This window comes from Bos taurus, chromosome 28 (genome assembly GCF_002263795.3).
Source record: "Bos taurus isolate L1 Dominette 01449 registration number 42190680 breed Hereford chromosome 28, ARS-UCD2.0, whole genome shotgun sequence".
NCBI lineage: Eukaryota > Metazoa > Chordata > Mammalia > Artiodactyla > Bovidae > Bos > Bos taurus.
The window spans coordinates 43,624,689-43,644,376 of record NC_037355.1 but is presented as its reverse complement, the minus strand read 5'-3'; the positions used below and the strand labels follow the sequence as shown (position 1 = coordinate 43,644,376).

Here is a 19,688-nt window from a genome sequence, read left to right as displayed (position 1 = left end):
ATGGAGGCGATGGATGTGAATATGGGTGGCAAGACTGCTTGGGTCCCATAACATCTACATGGTTTTTCCAGATCAAGTCATTTTTTTCTTTATCCCATAATATCTACATGGTTTTTCCAGATCAAGTCATTTTTTTCTTTATCCCATAACATCTACATGTTTTTTTTTTCCAGATCAAGTCATTTTTTTCTTTATCCCATAATATCTACATGGTTTTTTTCCAGATCAAGTCATTTTTTTCTTTATCCCATAATATCTACATGGTTTTTTTCCAGATCAAGTCATTTTTTTCTTTATCCCATAATATCTACATGGTTTTTTCCAGATCAAGTCATTTTCTTCTTTATCCCATAATATCTACATGTTTTTTTTTTCCAGATCAAGTCATTTTTTTCTTTATCCCATAATATCTACATGGTTTTTTTCCAGATCAAGTCATTTTTTTCTTTATCCCATAATATCTACATGGTTTTTTCCAGATCAAGTCATTTTCTTCTTTATCCCATAATATCTACATGTTTTTTTTTTCCAGATCAAGTCATTTTTTTCTTTATCCCATAATATCTACATGGTTTTTTTCCAGATCAAGTCATTTTCTTCTTTATCCCATAACATCTACATGTTTTTTTTTTCCAGATCAAGTCATTTTTTTCTTTATCCCATAATATCTACATGGTTTTTTTCCAGATCAAGTCATTTTTTTCTTTATCCCATAATATCTACATGTTTTTTTCCAGATCAAGTCATTTTCTTCTTTATCCCATAATATCTACATGTTTTTTTTTTCCAGATCAAGTCATTTTTTTCTTTATCCCATAATATCTACATGGTTTTTTTCCAGATCAAGTCATTTTCTTCTTTATCCCATAACATCTACATGTTTTTTTTTTCCAGATCAAGTCATTTTTTTCTTTATCCCATAATATCTACATGTTTTTTTTTTTCCAGATCAAGTCATTTTTTTCTTTATCCCATAACATCTACATGTTTTTTTTTTTCCAGATCAAGTCATTTTTTTCTTTAACCATCTCTTAACAGTTTATTTCATCTATCATTGGCATCTGTAGGGGGTGTTAAGCCATTCACATTATTCCTCTCTCCTGTATCTCCCCTGACTTACCTTCACGTGCCTCCGAGTTGTGAAGCCTTAGGTGGGTAGGATCAGCACTGTCCAGTGGAGAGAGAATGCAAGCCATGTGTGTGATTTTAAATTTTCTAATGGTCACATTAAAAAAGTGAGAAGCAAACATGTGCAGTCAGCTTTAATAATGTGTTTTATTTAACCTGACAAATCTAAAATCTCATTTTAGTACGTGATCAAAGTTTAAATTCCTGAGATACTTTACTCTTCTTTTTGTACTGAGTCTTCAGAATCGGGTATTTTACATTGCTAGCATATCTTAGTTTGAACTTGCCACACTTCATGTGCTCAGTGGCCACATGTGGCTCGTGCCTGCTGTGTTGGACAGCAGAGATCCCAAGGAAGAAAGATCAGTGCTGACGGTGTTTCTGCTTTGTTCACATCATGTGTTATTTATTGAACTGTTTACTAGTTAGAATAACCATACTCTTTGATTATTGCTCAATTTGTGGTTTATTGTTTTCATTTGAACTTTTATACTGTGAGTGTGACCTGAGTCGTGGGCTGAAAGCTGTAGAAGGTGCCTGCTTGCTTGCGGGTGGCCAGGTGGGCGCTCTCACTCTGGGGCTCCGAAGCCCTCTTGTGGGCCATCCCACACATTGTTTCCATCTGTGTATTTTCTGTGGCATGTTTTCTGATAGACTTCAACCTCTGACTCACATAGTAAACTATAGAACTTATAGTGAGGTTCTTAGGAGTGTAATACTTAAATGCATTTGCTAAATTACATGGAAGATTTCCCTAAATTTTAGTCACTCAGTTCAGTTCAGTCGCGCAGTCATGTCCGACTCTCTGTGACCCCATGGACCGCAGCACACCAGGCCTCCCTGTCCATCACCAACTTCTGGAGTCTACCCAAACTCACGTCCATCGAGTAGGTGATGCCATCCAACCACCTCATCCTCTGTCGTCCCCTTCTCCTCCTGCCTTCAATCTTTCCCAGCATCAGGGACTTTTCACATGAGTCAGCTCTTTGCATCAGATGGCCAAAGTATTGGAGTTTCAGCTTCAACATCAGTCCTTCCAATGAACACCCAGGACTGATCTCCTTTAGGATGGACTGGTTGGATCTCCTTGCAGTCCAAGGACTCTCAAGAGTCTTCTCCAACACCACAGTTCAAAAGTGTCAATTCTTCAGTGCTCAGCTTTCTTTATAGTCCAACTCTCACATCCATACATGACCATTAGAAAAATCATAGCCTTGACTAGACGGACCTTTGTTGGCAAAGTAATGTCTCTGCTTTTGAATATGCTGTCTAGGTTGGTCATACTTTTCCTTCCAAGGAGTAAGCGTCTTTTAACTTCATGGCTACAGTCACCATCTGCAGTGATTTTGGAGCCCCAAAAATAAGAGTCTGACACTTTGTCCACTGTTGCCTCATCTATTTCCCATGAAGTGATGGGACCAGATGCCATGGTCTTAGTTTTCTGAATGTTAAGCTTTAAGCCAATTTCACTCTCCTCTTTCACTTTCATCGAGAGGCTCTTCAGTTCTTCACTTTCTGCCATAAGGGTGGTGTCATCTGCATATCTGAGGTTTTTGATATTTCTCCCAGCAGTCTTGATTCCAGCTTGTGCTTCAACCAGCCCAGTGTTTCTCATGATGTACTCTGTATATAAGTTAAATAAACAAGGTGACAATATACAGCCTTGATGTACTCCTTTTCATATTTGGAACCTCTCAGTCATATCCAGCTCCTTGAGACACCATGGACTGGAATCTGCCAGGCTCCTCTGTCCATGAAATTCTCCAGGCAAGAATACTGGAGTGAGTTACTGTTCCCTTCTCCAGGGAATCTTGCTATAGCCCAGGGATTGAACCCAGGTCTCCTGCATTGCAGGCAGATTCTTTACTATCTGAGCCACCAGGGAAGCCCAGATTTCTGTTGAGAATGGGTATGATATTTCTTATTTATGTTTAAAATATGAACCAATTTTTTATATACTGTGAATATATACGCATACCTTTTTTTTTTTAGAGGGAGAATCATCAGCAATTGAATATGACCCCAGTAGATATGTTTGGTCCAACAGGACTTTTTGTTTTTAGAGAACTTTGTCAGGAAAAGATGTGTAAAGGTTCTTCCCATTCCTAATATGCTGTGATTGGGGAGAAAACTAAAAAGCTGATGAAACATTACTTCTTAATCTGTGTTATGTATTGAACAGCCTCCTTCCTTTCCTTCTCAAGTGAGTATTATTTTCCATGGGGTGATCTGAGTGGACATAATTCTTTTGTACCATAGATTTTCTCTGGACTCGTAGCCCTAAGAAAAATCTGCAACCACCCTGATCTCTTTTCCGGAGGCCCCAAGAATCTTAAAGGCATTCCAGACGAGGAACTAGGAGAAGATCAGTTTGGATACTGGAAACGTTCTGGGAAAATGATAGTTGTTGAGTCCTTGCTGAAAATATGGCACAAGCAGGGCCAACGAGTGTTGCTGTTTTCTCAGTCCAGACAGGTGCGTGTACAAGCCTCGTACAAGAAGCGAGTTGGTTCTTTATGACTTATGATCAATAATAAAAAAAAAAATGGGATATGGTTTAAAATGGTTCCAAAGGCACATCCACCCACTGATACTGAAGTGGAAGCTGCAAAGCTCTTCAGGAGATGGGTCTTTCTCTAGAGTTGGTGCCCAGACGTTGGCTTTTTTAAAAAGAGACTTAATACCATGTGATTTTGGGGTGTGGTTGAGTTTTGTCTGAACTCCGATGTCCTGCTTTTTACAAAATTTGTAAGAAAAGTATGGAAATACCAAAAATACCGTTGTAGTAGTTTTCTTTATCCACCCCTTTTAATTTAAGCCTGTTGGGGAAGGTGTGGTGCTGTTTGCATGAGTGTCGCATACTCATGGAGGCGTACCTTTGATTTTTAAACTCTTACATCCTCCACCACTTTTCCCAAACAGATGCTGGACATCCTTGAAGTATTCCTCAGAGCCCAAAAGTATTCTTATCTCAAGATGGATGGCACCACGGCGATAGCTTCCAGACAGCCACTGATTACAAGATACAATGAGGTAACACGTGAGCAGAGCCGTGAAGTCCGTGGTGGCGCTGTGCGGAGGGGACGGAAGCAGGGGTCTGCGCCCGCGGTGCCTACGTCTGGGATTGGGCAGCTGTTGACTAGATGCGTTTCTGGGTTACTGGGATGTGTGTATGTGTTTAAACAAAGAATGTGTATTCCTTTTTAAAAATCCAGTTTTCAGACATTGATAATGTAATTGCTGTGAAAAGCAGAGGCTGTGAGTTGCCATCTTGACTGACCACAGGTCTCTACGGCATGGCCCCTCGCTTGCCCTGCAGCCAGGCTCTCAGGCCTGGGGAGGGGTGCACATTGTTCATCCCTTCCTGCTTCTCCAGGGTGTTCAGCCCCCTCCCAAAGGTCTCTACGGCACGGCCCCTCGCTTGCCCTGCAGCCAGGCTTCCGTGTGTAGAGCGTGTGGGGCCGAGGTGAACAGCTGTGGCTGACTGTGTGTGTACTGAGTGTCATATGTCTCACCTCCAGGACACATCCATATTTGTGTTTCTTCTGACCACTCGGGTGGGTGGCCTAGGAGTCAACCTGACGGGGGCAAACCGCGTCATCATCTATGACCCCGACTGGAACCCAAGCACAGACACGCAGGTCTGTTTATTTTCTGAAAGGAGTGTGTTGGTGACATGCTGTCTGATGGCTTACCCTCAGGAGCAGCCCTCCACGCCACGTTAGCCTCAGCTTAGAGCTCACGTCCTGGCTATGTCTTGTCTTCTGCTTGGAGGGAGGGTCTTCTCAGTGTGTCCGCAGCATCCGCACGAGACCTGTGTGAAGAAAGGACGTGGGAGGGAACTGACACCACTGTGTCTCAGGCAGAGCTGGCTTGGTCTGTTTTGTCGCCTGCCTGTTTGTGTTCCTTAGCAGGCCTTGGGTGTATTTAGCCTCATTAGCCAAAGTTCTAATTTGGGGAGTGGAAGGAAGTGATGGGCTCTGAGTCAGTGCTTGTTGCTGAGAAGGGCCCTTGTTGAGTTACATTTCTCTGCTGTGTCCTGGAGAAGGGAATGGCAGCCCACTCCAGTATTCTTGCCTGAAAAATCCCATGGGCAGAGGAGCCTGTTAAGCTACAGTCCATGGGGTCGCGAAGAGTCGGACACGACTGAGCGACTTCCCTTTCTTTGTTTGGTGGTTTTCTCTGCTGTAGGCCCGGGAGCGAGCGTGGAGGATTGGCCAGAAGAAGCAAGTGACGGTGTACAGGCTTCTAACCGCAGGCACCATTGAAGAAAAGATCTACCACCGGTCAGTGCACACAGCTGCACCCCTTGACCACAGCTGCTTTCCAGGCTGTGGTTGTGTGAGCGGGAGAGACATGCTGCCAGGGTTTGGAGCAGGGGATTTTTAAGAAGTATTACTTCAAGAAATCTTGAAGTAGTTGCTGCAACCTGAGAGATGTATGTTTTTTTTTTAATAATTTCTTGTTTTTTTTCTTTCTCATTAAAATAAGCTTAGATGGCTTATTGTGTATGCTTTTTTTTTTTAATGTCTCTGAGTCTGTTTTTAACCGTATTAATAAACAGTTGCTGTAAGTTTAGAATCCTGAGGTGCAGCCGAACATTGTTTCATACCAGCTTAATTTTTATCTTTTTAGACAAATCTTCAAGCAGTTTTTGACAAATAGAGTGCTGAAAGATCCAAAGCAAAGACGATTTTTCAAGTCCAATGATCTTTATGAGCTGTTCACTCTGAGCAGTCCTGATACATCCCAGAGCACTGAAACAAGTGCTATTTTTGCAGGTATTCCATGAAATAATTTAACTTAAAGTAATGAAATAGTAAGGATTATGCAGTATGACATTAGCTTGTTTTTCTCTTTCATAGGAACTGGTTCAGATGTTCAGACACCCAAACGCCATTTAAAAAGAAGACTTCAACAGGCCTGTGGAACAGACCAGAGTGTCCCAGTGGACAGACAGTTCCCTGATTGTAAGACGTCTGCAAGTGCTGCCATGTCATCTGAAGAGGTATGTGCAGCATCGGTCAGTGAAGTGAATGCAGTAACTTCTGACCAAGGCATTCCTCTGAATGATGCCGTTCAGACACCTCATAGTCTGACCAGCAGTGAGAGGCTTGGAGAAGAGGCAGACGCAGTCTCCAGACCACGGGAGTCCTCAGTGATCCATGGAAATGGGAACAGTTCAGATTCCCCAAGAGTCAGCAGAACGTGCGGGGTGTCTGGTGAGGAAAGCGTCAGTGAAAAGGAGAGTCTTTCTGATAAAAGAGAAAGCTGCCAGGTTCAGAGAGAAGCTCTTTGGGAGAATGAGCAAACAGAAAATAATTTTTATAAGCACAAGTCGAAAATGAAACATCACGTGGCAGAAGAGCCCATGGAGAAACACCTGAGGCCGAATCAGAAGCCGAAGAGCTCTAAGCACCGCAGAGACGCCAAGTTTGAGGGAACTCGAATTCCACACCTGGTGAAGAAGAGGCAGTACCGGAGGCGAGACCCTGCGGCTGAGAGCGAGGCCAAGGAGCGCAGCCACGACGACTACGTCCTGGAGAAGCTTTTCAGAAAGTCAGGTACTTCCTCTTGCCGAACTTGCCACGGGTGTGCTAGGAAGAGAGCCGAGGCGCTGCTTCTGTGGGGCAGGCATCCCTGCCAGAGCGGAATGCGCACTCAACTGGAAGGGTTTTTCCTTCCAGAAGTCAGATTTGAAGTGTTCCGACACTTCGGAAATAATTATGCATGCTCATCCATGTTTGGCTGTGCTGGGCCTTCCTTGCTGTGCGGGCTTCTCTCGTTGTGGCGTGCAGGCTGCTCACTGCAGCGGCCTCTCTTGTTGAGGAGCACCGGCTCTAGGCGCACGGGCTTCTGTAGCTGCTGCTCGAGGGCTGCGGAGCACAGGTTCAGTAGTTACGGCGTACCGGCTTTGTTGCTCCAAGGCATGTGGGATATTCCCGGATCAGGGATCGAATGTGTGTCTCTTGGTTAGCAGGCAGACTCTCTACCACTGAGCCACCAGGGGAGCCCTGTGCTGACATTTAAAAAAATCATTTTCACCTCTCTTTCCTAGGAGAATTTGAATCTTGGGTGAGTAGTGGGACCTGACTTCTGACCACACGCAGGAGGGGTGCAGTGCTTGAGACAGCTTTGCACCACCTGAACATTCATAGAACATTTCTCTGCATGTATCTGATTATATCGGATATATCTCTATATGTCTGATTTTCCAGCCACAGGAGGGTCAAGTGACAGGTCATGGGGAGAGGAAGGGGCGTGGCCAGAGGCAGGCATTCTGGAAGGAGGAAAGCTGATACCTAATATCAAGGGAGAAAAATTAGGAAAGCAGATTTAACAATTGCTCAGGACCCTGTAGGACAGGCCAGCCTGCACAGCTGAATCATCCCTGGGACTGCCTTGCTCAGATCTCACAGGTCATTGTGTTCCCAGGGTGGTGGTCTTGAGTTACCAAAGGTCTCCGAATGGGTCTCTGTTCAGGAAAGCAGGCTTACATACAGTGTCTCAGAAGGAAAGCCTCTGGGCTTGCTGCTTTCTTGTAAGGTAGTTCACTGGTAACTTTCTCTGTTTTTTCCTACAGTTCCTGATCTGCTTGCTTAAGAAATTATGTGTCATTTAATTTTCAAGTTTATTTGCATGGAGGCGTAGAAAATACTCTTGTAATAATTTTTTTTAATTGACTATTTCAAGATAATTTCCCTCTTGTCATTTCCAATTTTTATCTGTTTCTCTCCTTGTTCCTTGATCAGGTTAAACCAGTAGATTGTTTCTTGATTTTTTTTCAATAAACCAGTTTGATTAATTAATTACATCCATGGTGGTTCTCTGCCTCCGTAATTTTTGGTTTTATCTTCAGTACTTTCTTCCTTTTTCTTTTGTTGTTGTTTTAATGTTTTTGGTCCTAATTTTTATAAAACTGGCTTGGAATTCAGTCCACTTATTTTTGTTCTTTCGTTTTTATTAATGTAAATATTTAGATCTATGAATTTTCCACCTATGACTATTGAATTCTTCTGGTGTTATGACTATTGAATTCTTCTGGTGTGTAGTGTTTCTGTGATCGTTACTGTTTAGAAATTGTGTAATTTTTGTTTATACTTTTATATTTTCCCCCTTCAATAAAGGATAGATTAGTAGAAGGTTTAAAAATTTTCCAGATAGCAGGGAAGAGCTTGTGGAAGTGTGGTGATTAAAGCATTATGCTTTGATGATACAACGCAGTGATAGTTGACAGTCCATCCCTCATTGGGTAGAGATGCAGGTGAAGATCCGCAACGTTTGTCACAGTTTGTGGGTCCTGGTGGTCGTGGGTGAGTAGCAGCCAAAAATGTTCCTGGCTTTTTCTCCACACACAACACACTAGCCTGGACGGAGGAGCGCGCGTGGCCGTGTGTGAGCTGAGAATGCACGCTCACGGCGCGCTTTGCTCTTGCCAGCGGGCGTGCACAGCGTCATGAAGCACGACGCCATCATGGACGGAGCCAGTCCAGACCATGTCCTGGTGGAGGCGGAGGCCAACCGCGTGGCTCAGGATGCCCTCAGAGCTCTGAGGCTGTCTCGGCAGCAGTGTCTGGGAGCAGCGTCTGGTGTCCCCACGTGGACTGGCCACAGAGTGCTTGCCGGTGCACCAGCAGGAAAAAAGTAAGAGGTCGCCGCCCTGACATGCTTGTGAGGAGACCAGACTGGTTGGGCTGGGAATAAAATTGGGACAGGTGGAGACACTCCTGCCATTTACCTGAAGGAGGAGAAAGTCCCTCAGGGAGGGATCGGCCCAGCCAGATGTGCATAACTTAAGAGAAATACACCTGCTGTCTTACCTTCTTTGCGTTCATTCCTTCCTTTCCAGAGCTAATTTTCTGGGGAAAGGAGAAACCTCTTTTGAGGTGATTTAAGAGGTGATGTTATAAAATAGAGGTGTAGAATAGCAATTAAACTTTAGTAAGGTGATTAGCTGTGTTTCAGCAATCAGTAATTACTCTGCTCTTGTAGGAGTTTCCCTACCTGGAATTGGAGGGTGTTTTCCACTGTGACTTGAGCAAGGGTATTGAGTGGTTCTTACCTGGGGATGCAGTAGTAATTTCCCGGAAAAGTAGAGTGTAGGAATCTAGGTGGGTAGAGCAGACACATCGCAGCTATGAGAGAATAACCACACAGAAGAAAATTCCTCCAAGAAGAGTTCAGGTGTGGAAGGGCATTCTCATCTCTAACTCACAAAGTAACATTTTATCAACTATGACTCTCTGTTTCCTTAGGAGCAGGTTCGGTCAGAAGAGGAACTCCAGTTTCTCCGTGCAGCGTCCCTCTTCAACATCTCCAAAGGAGAAATGCCAGGTAATCTGATAGCCTTTCTGCGTTCACTCACAAGATTTACTTGATTGAACTGCCATGGAAATCTCACTCAATTCCACATGTAAGGTGCATAATGACATCTACTATTTGTATTTCATGCACTTTCATGCATTTATGAAGCACTTTTGTGTGAATTTAAAAGGGCCAGCTAACTTCCTAGAAAAGACAAAGCCTTTGACCCAAGATCCGTAGCAGAATCTCTGTTTTGTCCTCCAGAAGTTCACACAGGGTAGGTGACAGGTGTTGCTGCCCATACTGCCTGCCCCACTCGGAGGTGACGTGCAAGCTCGAGGGACCACTGCTGTCTAGAATAAAGATCTAGAAAATCACCTGAGTGTTGTTTGTAATTTACAAGCTGAGCATCACATCCGTCTCTCCCTGTCCTGCAACCCCTAAAGGCCTGGAGTGCTTCTCTCAGAGTAAATAATAGGCCATGTTCGTATTGTTTGATTTTTTTTTTTTTTTTCTGTTTAAGGGTTGTGTGATTTATGAAATTTGAAAACTCCGAGGTTGAGATTCCTACTTTTAGATTAATTTGAACACGTCTAGAAGTAGAGAAGCTTTTTTTGACTTCCCACGTTACGTTCTTTTAGCAGTAGGAATACGAAGAAAAGCTAGATTTCTGTTGCTGTTCTGAGGAAACTCACATGAGGTATACAGGAGTAAAAGATCTAAAAGTGAAGGAAAAGAAGTACAGCTCTGATACTGTTTCTTATCCCATGGTGCCCAGATCAGGGAAACTTTAGGAGGAAGAACAGGAAAAGCCCGCAGAGCCCGTACCTCCTGGAGACGGTTTTCCTGGACGTCTTCTCTGGAATCCTGGCCCTCCCTCTGTGCTCATCACTCAAGATAGTGATGAAATAAATAGTGTAGTTTGGGGTTTTTTTAGGAAGTGTTCTCTAAGAGCAGGTGAATTTAGACACTTAATTCTCCTCCTTTCCCTTTACGTCAGACGGAGTCTCGTTCTTCCCCCATCAGCCGCAGCACCCTGGGCATGTGTGTTATCTTATGGCCCCTCAGAGCCTTTGGAGAAATAAGTGGGAGCATAAACAGGAGACTAAATATATCCATGCACTGGTCTTCTTTCTCCAGGACAGCACTGTGAAGAAGGAGGGAAAAGATCATGTTTCGGAGCATTTTAGTGGAAAAGCTGAAGACACAGAGTCTTCATCCGGAGCTCTCACTTCGTCCTCACTGTTGGCGAAAATGAGAGCTAGAAACCACCTGATTTTGCCAGAGCGATTAGAAAGTGAAAGTGGGCGCCTCCCAGAAGCCGCTGCTCCGCTGCCCTGCAGCACAGAACACGATGACCTGCTGGTGGAAATGAGAAACTTCATTGCCTTTCAGGCCCAAGCCGATGGCCAGGCCAGCACCCGGGAGATTCTGCAGGAGTTCGAGTCCAAGTTATCAGCATCACAGTCTTGTGTCTTTAGAGAACTCTTGAGAAGTCTGTGCACTTTTCATAGAACTTCTGCTGGCGAAGGCATTTGGAAACTCAAGCCAGAATACTGCTGAGCAGCATTACTTTCTGGACTTCTAATTGACTTTTTCCGGTGAAAACGTTAATTATTTAATCATCATGTTTGTCAGTGGAAGCTGGCTGTATTTGACGTTTACTTTGAATGATAGCTACCTCATAAACAAAACTTTAGAGAAGAAGAAATTCTTCTCCAAAACTTGTTTTAAAAATACCTGGGTTGACTTTTTTTTTCCCCCAAATAAATTATGTTACAAAATCAGGGACCTAACCATTAATCCTTGGAACACATTTGTTCCTTTACCCAGAAGATGCTATCAGGGAACACATTACTTACTACTCCTTGGAAGTTTATAGACCAGAACTGCAAGAATTCTTGTTATTGGTGCTAAAAACATGTCTTATATTCAGTTAGACCTGTTCAGATAATCAGTTCATCAGTAGCTATTAACAGTATTGTTTGGGTACCTCGATACCGATGCTTAAACTGATCATTGGCCACTCAAAAAAGAGATCAAATTTGTTACCTTTTGAATCCTTTCGATTGCCTTTAAACAATCTTCCATTAAGGTACTGTTAAATTGGCAAGTTTTTTATTTGTAAAACATGGAATAGTTTGGTAATAAATGATGAGGTGTGTATTTGCAGAAGGTTATAGTTTTCTCAGTTTAAAGTTGCTTTATTTTAAGCAAAGGACACCTTTTTCCTCCTACATTGACTCTTGGTTTTAGGAAAATGAAATGTGTTATCTTTAAAAAAAAACAAACAGAAAGCCCAAGGTTAACCAAAAGTTAGTACAGATAAAACCACCAACACGTGCCCGTGCACAGGAATGTGACTCCGGACACACGCAGAGAGACCGCCGTCACCACACGGTGACCGCCACTCCAGCCCTCTCTCCGCTGGCGTGCTGGGAGCGAACCTCGAACATTGTTTCCGTGACTCGTGGTCTTCCTTTCCGAGGACGCTGGTAGCGTTCTGTCAGGCTTCGCTGCTCTCCTTCTGTCTAGGCCTTTTCGTCTCTCTTTCCCCTTTGCGTTCACCATGACTCTACTGTTGTAGAGGTCTGCTTTTCATCTGCAGCTGTTTCTGGCTGTTGCCTGTGTGTTTGGAGTTCTGTTACGCTGTCGTTTCGATCCTTGGTTTGTTTTCTTACCCTTGTTTTTCTTTCCTTCTCACTGTTCCTTTTATCATCTCAGCCCTGAAGTCTTGTTTTCTAAACTGACCAGATTTCCTGTGTCCTCTAGAGCTGTCCTGGTCCAGTTTGTTTCTTCCTTAGAGCTGTTTTCTCCGGCTTGCTGTTGGCGCGCTTTCTGATTTCTCTGCATTGCGTCTGCCTTCCTCCCGTCTAGCTCATACTGAAGGTGAGCAGCGGGGCCCAGCTCTCTTTTGTGCTCTTCTCCGCCACTCAGGGAGGAGGGCTGTGGGTTTCAGAGTCAAGGAGAGGCTCTACTGGGCAACGTGAAGCCTTTGACTGAAGACTTGGGTTTTAGTTGTTTTCTGAGATTTTGTTGACTTTGCTCCATGGACTCCCTCCCTCCCTTTAGACAGGAAATGTCATAGTCAGAGTCATAATTCCCAGCAGGATTTTCTGCTTCTTTTTCTGGATTCTGGCTTGTTCATTTCATTGAATTTTTAGAGTGGTTTATTATTAGAGGAAGAGGATCCTATCATCTTCATTCTGCCGTCATTGTCTGGAAATAATAGACTTTTAAACGGGTCGGTACATCCTAGACTTGACTACTTGGCTCAGAAGGGAGTCAAAACTCATGAATTTTGTTTCTGGGAAGTTCTTTTTTGTTGTTGTTATCTTTAACCTATGAGAAAATTGCATCCCTCTTGTTCTCAGATTAAAGTCCTGATGCTGTTCACTAGTATGAAGTGCTTGGGCATCATACTTCTGTTGTCTGAAATCTAAAGCCTACTGAGCAAGGGAACTTGTAGCCTTCTCTTCAAGTAGAAAATGCTGGCAAAAGTTATGATGCAGTCACAGGGCGATGGTCTTCACTCCCAGCCTGTCTCAGCCCTACCAGCAGCGGAGACCCTGGCTGGTCACTGCCTTGCCTGTGTCTCAGTGTGGACATTGGTAAGCTTTGTCATCATGCCTCTGGGTGGAGATAACGTAGGTGAAAATGCTCCAAGTATCATAATTTTAACAACTATGGTTGTATTGGTATTAAGCTACAATAAAGGATTGTAAAATCTTTGTGAAATGTGGAAAATTCCTTAGTTAAAACACGAGCACTGTTTAAAACATTTCAGGCAATACTCTGCCTCCCACTCCTCTTGCTCCTGCTCCGGAGATAAGTACTATATTTGGTGTGTATTCTTGCAAGCTGTTTTCCATGCCTTTGCAGATACATGTGGCAGCAGCTGCTGCAATAATGTCCGTTTTTCCCTTCTCCTTTCCTACTAAGACTCCTGCTTTTTACCTGGACACCAAGGCTGCTTACTTAACACTCTGCTGAATGGTTAAATGTGGCCACGTGACAGGCAGTGGGATGTGAAGAGAATGTCCAGACTATGCCCTGAAATAAGGAATTGTGTATCCACTTCACTCAACATTCCCCTCTCGTGCTGGCCAACATGCCTGTGGGAGCTTAAGCAGTGACACAAGAGGGTCAGCGTTGTGTGCTGAGGATGGGGAGTCTGGCCTGCCAGTCTCAAACTGCTTCCTTTTCACCTGTTACTTAAGAGCAAAATAAACTCCTGACTTGTTTAAACCACTGTCTTTTGGAGTCTGTTTGTTACAGCAGCTTGTTTTGTTTTACACGTGATTTATAAAAATGCAATTATTATCAGCCTCATTATTTAAGAACTAACTTCTCATTTAACACATGCTAGACACCTTTTCATTTCTCTAAGTGTAATTCTACCTTCATGGAATCGCTGGACTTCAAATTAGGTGGATTTTTAAATGTAATGGATGTTGTGGAACTACCTCCTTCAGTTCACACCCCATCAAAGGACTGTTCCTCCACACTCTGCAAACAGTAGCCCACGTCAGTCTCGGGAGTTTGTTTTCCTAGCCAGTGTTGTGGTTGAAAATACCTTGTTTTAACTTCAATTTTTCTGATTCCTTATAAAACAAACATTTCCATTTGTAGATCCTCCTTTACGAGTCACCCGTTCGTGTTACGTTTACCTGGTTTTACTATAGGTTCTTTTCTGTCTTAGACGTCCTCTAAGGCAGAAAGGCCATTGTTCCTACTATTATTGAATAGTCCAGTCGTTTCTCCGAGCATTTGAAGAATGCCAGATTTATCATACGTTCCCCTGCCTGTTTCTGGACAGTGGGTCCAGACTCTGCTCCCTCAGCTGCACGCGTCACCGTCTGACTCGCACAGCTCTGCGCTGTCTGCAGGCTGGCGTCCTTTCCTTCTCCCTCACTGCCGTTGTCTTATTCTTACGCATTTTCTGTTCCAGGTGAAACTTAGAATCAGTTTGTTAAGTTCCACTAAAATTGTGTTGCTCTTTTGATTGAGATTGTATTAGTTGATACATGAGTTTGAGGATAATAGACTTAATATAGTTTTTGCCGTTAGTGTGTCTCAGACGGTAAAGCGTCTGCCTACAATGTGGGAGACCCAGGTTCGATCCCTGGGTCGGGAAGATCTCCTGGAGAAGGAAATGGCGACCCACTCAAGTATTCTTGCTTGGAAAATCCCATGGACGGAGGAGCCTGGTAGGCTACAGTGCATGGGGTCGCAGAGTCGGACACCACTGAGCGACTTCATCTTCATCTTCTTCATCTTCTTGCCATTAGTATCATGATAGGCTTCATTTTTTTAGAGTGATTTTAATAACTTTCTTCACAAAGGTCTTGCACAGTTCATATTAGGTTGATTCCTATTCCTATTCCTAAAATAGCTAGCTATTTTATAGATGTTCCTAGCTATTTAATTGGAGAAGGAAATGGCAACCCACTCCAGTGTTCTTGCCTGGAGAATCCCAGGGACGGGGGAGCCTGGTGGGCTGCCGTCTCTGGGGTTGCACAGAGTCGGACGCGACTGAAGCGACTTAGCAGCAGTAGCAGCAGCTATTTATTAGCTGTTCTGTTAGGGATTTTTTTACTTATACATAAAGATAATGGAGAATTAGAACAGAGAATTTATGATATTATACAGAAGCTTTTAAATATAGTCAAACTCAGTTTCATTTAGTTTTCCTTGAGAACCCTTTTCCTAACTAAAGCCATGATTACATTCTCATAAATTCTCTTGTAAGCTCCATGTGGATAGTTACTTTTTCTAGCACCTTTAAAAACATTTCATCCTTTCCCTCCTGATTTATAAGCCTTCATCTACATTATATCTGATTTTCATGTAATTATGGGAATATTTCTGGTCTTTGTACTCATGTTAAATTGGTCTACTAACTTAATTTTGCCAATAACCCACTGTTTTAATCATTGTGGCTTTATAATTGGCAATCATAATATAATAGAATGATTCCCTTCATCTTCTAAGAAATTTCTTACTTCTTGGACCTTTGTTCCTAAGTTTTGGAATCAGCTTGTTACATTTGGATCTTGTTTTTGAAATTGTAATGACTGTACAGGTTGCTTGTGGAGGATTGTTTAGGATACTGAGTTTCTCAACTATGAATAGAACACGTCAGTCTATTTATGATACATATTATAAAGACATAATTCCATTGTGTCTTTCACTTACATCTTATAAGGTCATGCACATCTTACATTTATTCCTAATTCTACAGTTTTGGTTGCTATCGTGACATTTTAAATATTCCATTTTTTAGCTTATGAACTGGAGTATTGTTGGATTTTACATACTGGTCTTGTATTTAGCAACCTTGCTGAACTCTTTTATTAAATCCAGTAAGTCTATAAATTGTCCTGTATGTGACAATCTTGTCAGCTACAAGTGATGACAATTGTATTTCTTTCATTTCAATACTTAGATTACATATTTCCAATATTATAATGAATATATTTGATAATGATCGGCATCCTTGCCTTATTCCTGACACTGAAGATTAAATTTCCAAAGTTTTACCATTAAACATGTGGTTGCTTTTATTTCCTGGCAAATGATTTTTATCAGTTAAAGAAATGCTCTTTCCAGTTCTGAATCCAGTGCTGAGTTTTATTAAATGCTTTTTCTGCGTCTATTGATTTAATTGTGTTGTTTTTCCCCTTTAAATCTCTTAGTGTTGTAAAGTTCACAGTAATTTTCCAACATTAAAACATCTTTTAGACTCCTAGAATGGCAGTGTGAAGGGCTGTGCAGAAGTGCAATCCAGAAAAGAACTGTAAGTGGATGAAATTCCAGAAGACAAACACCTCTCCCCTCCCTGGAAAATGTAATGTTTCTGGAAATAATCCTGAGGGTATATTGTAAATAAGAGACAGTCAAGAAATCTGCTAAATATTGGTAAGAACAGCTAAAGTCTGTGAGTTCTGACACAGACTATTCCTTCCCTGCTTCCTCCCCGTCTCAGTGTGATGACAGATTGTATAATCCAGGTGATCTGTAATCCTAGAAAATGGGGTTCCCTCTTTCAGGTTCCAGTCAAGGAATATAGTATCTCATAGGAGAGGGGCATGCATTAAAAGCATGCACTGGCTTGGGTCTGCTCAGGCAGAAAACCATGACTTGCTCATTTGGTTTGTCTTATGGGGAACTGGTCCGTATTAAATTTACTTATCTCGACACAGCTTATTTCTAAGTCTCTGATTCTTTATATGTAAGATAGGAATAAATACAGCACCTACTTTATGGGGTTACTCTGAAGACTGGTTTCAGATAATGCAAAATATCAAGTGTCTGGCATGTAGAATGTTAACCACTGGGGGGAAAAGCACTCAGCTAATAAGACCCAGAGTTTGGACCCAGGCTGTAAGGCTGCAGGGCCATCCTGTTTGATTGCTGTTCGGATCCTGGCATCTCCAGGTGTCTGTCTGGATCTAGAAGAAGGCCTCGGCCAGCAGCTTTCTGTTCTTTGTGGTCCTGACTGCAAACAAAGTGGGCATGCTGCAGAAGGACAGCTACGGCAAGGTCAACTGGAAGTGGACAGGAAAGAACAGGAGCCCCTTGCGTGTCATCTACACCAACAGGCGCAAGCATCCCCCTGGGGCACCACCCAGCCCTGCCCGACGATGCGGAAGGCTTCACACTCTGAGAGAGCGAGTGCTCTGTTGACAGTGCCCTGAGTGTCACGGCCCCTCTGACAGGCTGGGGGGACATTAGAGATGAAAGCTGTCTGGAACTAGCCCTTTGCACACTGAGAATTTAGTCAAAACCCTGAATGAGCAGGACCAAAGCATGGGTATGCTGGCCACTGGCCCAGATGGAGTAGAAGCTGCATTCAGAGTCCTTCCCCAGCTCTCGCTGGACTCTGACCCTCCCCTCTCTCCTGATCACTTTCCCTGCAGGGTCTTGCCTGGCCGTTTTTCCATCAGTCCATCGTGGTGGAGTTGAGGTTGGAGGGGACTGTCACCGCCTCGTGCCCCAGCTCAGTCCCTCCATGGCTCTGAGGTTTTATCCTCCTCTCTCACCTTTTGTGGGGCTGGAACCTGCAGAGCCACTTGGCAGTCAGAGACCCTGGTTCATGAGCCCCCCAGCTCCCAAACATCAATATCCCCATCACAGACAGAAGCTTATCATTGTGCAGGAAAACCCAACTGCATAGGCACATGTCTTTGGGAACACTGGCTGTCTGGAGATCCAAATGGGAAAGAATTCTTTAAGTCTGCAGAGCCTTCTGCTGTTTTGCTATGGACGTGCCCTGACACCCCTGGACATGCAGGACACCTCTGGGTATGTCTGGGCCCTTCTAGCCTGGCAACAGTTTGTGGACTGAATAGATGAAAGCCCACCCATGCCCACTTTCTTCAAATAATCCCCTGTCTGTAGTTGGTGGTGGGCAGACAAGCCTCTCTCATGCCTCTGTTCCCCTCCATGCTTTTGTGTGACCAGGACCAGGGTCAGGCTGAGCCAGGAAACCCCACGCAAGGGGGAGGAGGTGGGTACCTGCGCCTTCCTCCCAGGGCTGCAGCTCTTGCAATGGTCGGGGCAGTTTGTGAGTGAGCAGTTGTGGCTCTGCAGAGCAGAGTGTCACTGAGGGAGGCCTCAGCTGTTTCCAAGGCCCATCGGCCTTCTCTGCAGCTGACAATGCCTCCCCGAATCCTCCATCAGAGGCTCCTTTGAGGGGGCGGCAGATGCTGAAAGCAGTCCCCACTCATCCCGCTCCTGGACGGACCCTGACTTTAGAAGGTGAACACGACAAGTAAGGCAAGCCGTCACGCAGGGAGCCTTCAGGCTCCTCTGTGTGTGGCTTTTCTGGAGAGTTCCTTTCCCCTGAATTCTCTCAGTGCTGCTCCAGGGCTGTCTTTTCCTTCTCCTGTTCCCTCCTAAGCAGAAACAAACATTTGATGGATCCAGGAGCCTAAATGTAACACTAGAATAGAGGGAGTGTCTACGAAACAGGGAAGCGGGCGTGCAGGGCGGAGAGAAAGTGATGTAGGTGATGGTGAGAATGGGGTCCTCCCGGGGTAGGGAGGAGGGGTGTCCCTTCCTGGGTAGCCAGAGAAGCAATGCCTTGAGGAGGAACGAGGGTTCTGCGTCCCCCGACTCATCGCCAGGGCAGTGAGAGGACAGCCTTGCTTCACTGAGGTGAAAGCCCAGAGCGGGTGGGATTGTCCTGGGTAGACAGACAGCCACTGCCGTACAGTAAACTAAATATATACAACAAGATGACAGGCAGAAGGGGAAAATCTTACTGCATTTACAGCTCTTACAAATCATCAGTCCTCCAGTAGGAATCGTGAGCCTTCCAATAGGAAAGTAAGCATGGAATACTCAGAGCCCCCCTAAAAACCCCAAAGAAATACATTACAGTAAAGCAGTATAGGCTTTCCTGGGGGCTCAGCAGTGGAATAAGCTTGCAATGCAGGAGACACTGGTTCAATCCCTGGAGAGGGAAATGACAACCCACTCCCGTATTCTTGCCTGGAGAATCCCAGGGACAGCAGAGCCCTGAGGACTGCAGTCCATAGGATCGCAAAAAGTGGGGCATAACTTAGCCACCAAGCAACAAACAGAATATATGTACAAGAAACTGTTTAACCACCCAAAAATGAAAAAAAAAGAGAAAACAAGATGCCATTTTTGTTTGAGGCTTATCTGAGACTATCTGAGACTGTCAGAAATTATTTAAAAAGTTGTCTGCTGCCTCTCTGAGTATGGGGAGCCAGCCAGGCACCTGGCCTGTGGGAGCTCCCATTGTCCCCGTGGTCCTGGGTTGCGACTGCTCTCCATCAGGCAGAGGCAGCCATGCGACAGCAGATGAAACTTCAGGTAAGGCTCTCACCCACCAACACCTCCGCACTGGCCTCTCCTAAATGATCTCCTTTCGTGCACCCTCACCGTAGTCTCACTATGGCTCATTAAACAGCGATAATTAAAACAAAATAGATTTGTGTATCCTGGACTTTGTAAGGGAATGAAGTTTGCAATGCTGCTGGTGCAGAGCTAGGACTGTAGGACCTAAAATCAGTTCAGTTCGTTCAGTCGCTCAGTCGTGTCTGACTCTTTGCAACCCCATGAATCGCAGCACGCCAGGCCTCTCTGTCCATCACCATCTCCCGGAGTTCACCTCAGACTCACGTCCATCGAGTCAGTGATGCCATCCAGCCATCTCATCCTCTGTCGTCCCCTTCTCCTCCTGCCCCCAATCCCTCCCAGCATCAGAGTCTTTTCCAATGAGT

The 19,688-nt window shown here is 44.2% G+C and overlaps 1 protein-coding gene across 3 annotated transcripts in view; it reads left to right on the top strand.

The window, feature by feature from the left end:
• The window catches only part of ERCC6 (ERCC excision repair 6, chromatin remodeling factor), a 73,330-nt gene extending 59,646 nt beyond the window's left edge, over positions 1 to 13,684 (top strand). For 2 of the 3 annotated variants that reach the window (XM_024986668.2, XM_059882529.1), the window contains 9 exons: positions 3,388 to 3,603; positions 4,051 to 4,161; positions 4,650 to 4,769; positions 5,320 to 5,414; positions 5,764 to 5,909; positions 5,994 to 6,692; positions 8,568 to 8,772; positions 9,384 to 9,462; positions 10,573 to 13,684. In XM_024986668.2, the coding sequence (XP_024842436.1) occupies positions 3,388 to 3,603; positions 4,051 to 4,161; positions 4,650 to 4,769; positions 5,320 to 5,414; positions 5,764 to 5,909; positions 5,994 to 6,692; positions 8,568 to 8,772; positions 9,384 to 9,462; positions 10,573 to 10,995 (2,094 nt within the window). In that variant the 3' untranslated portion in view covers positions 10,996 to 13,684. The remainder of the gene's footprint in view (positions 1 to 3,387; positions 3,604 to 4,050; positions 4,162 to 4,649; positions 4,770 to 5,319; positions 5,415 to 5,763; positions 5,910 to 5,993; positions 6,693 to 8,567; positions 8,773 to 9,383; positions 9,463 to 10,572) is intronic. The other variant, NM_001191343.2, reaches the window with a different exon arrangement.
• Positions 13,685 to 19,688: the final 6,004 nt, after the last annotated feature.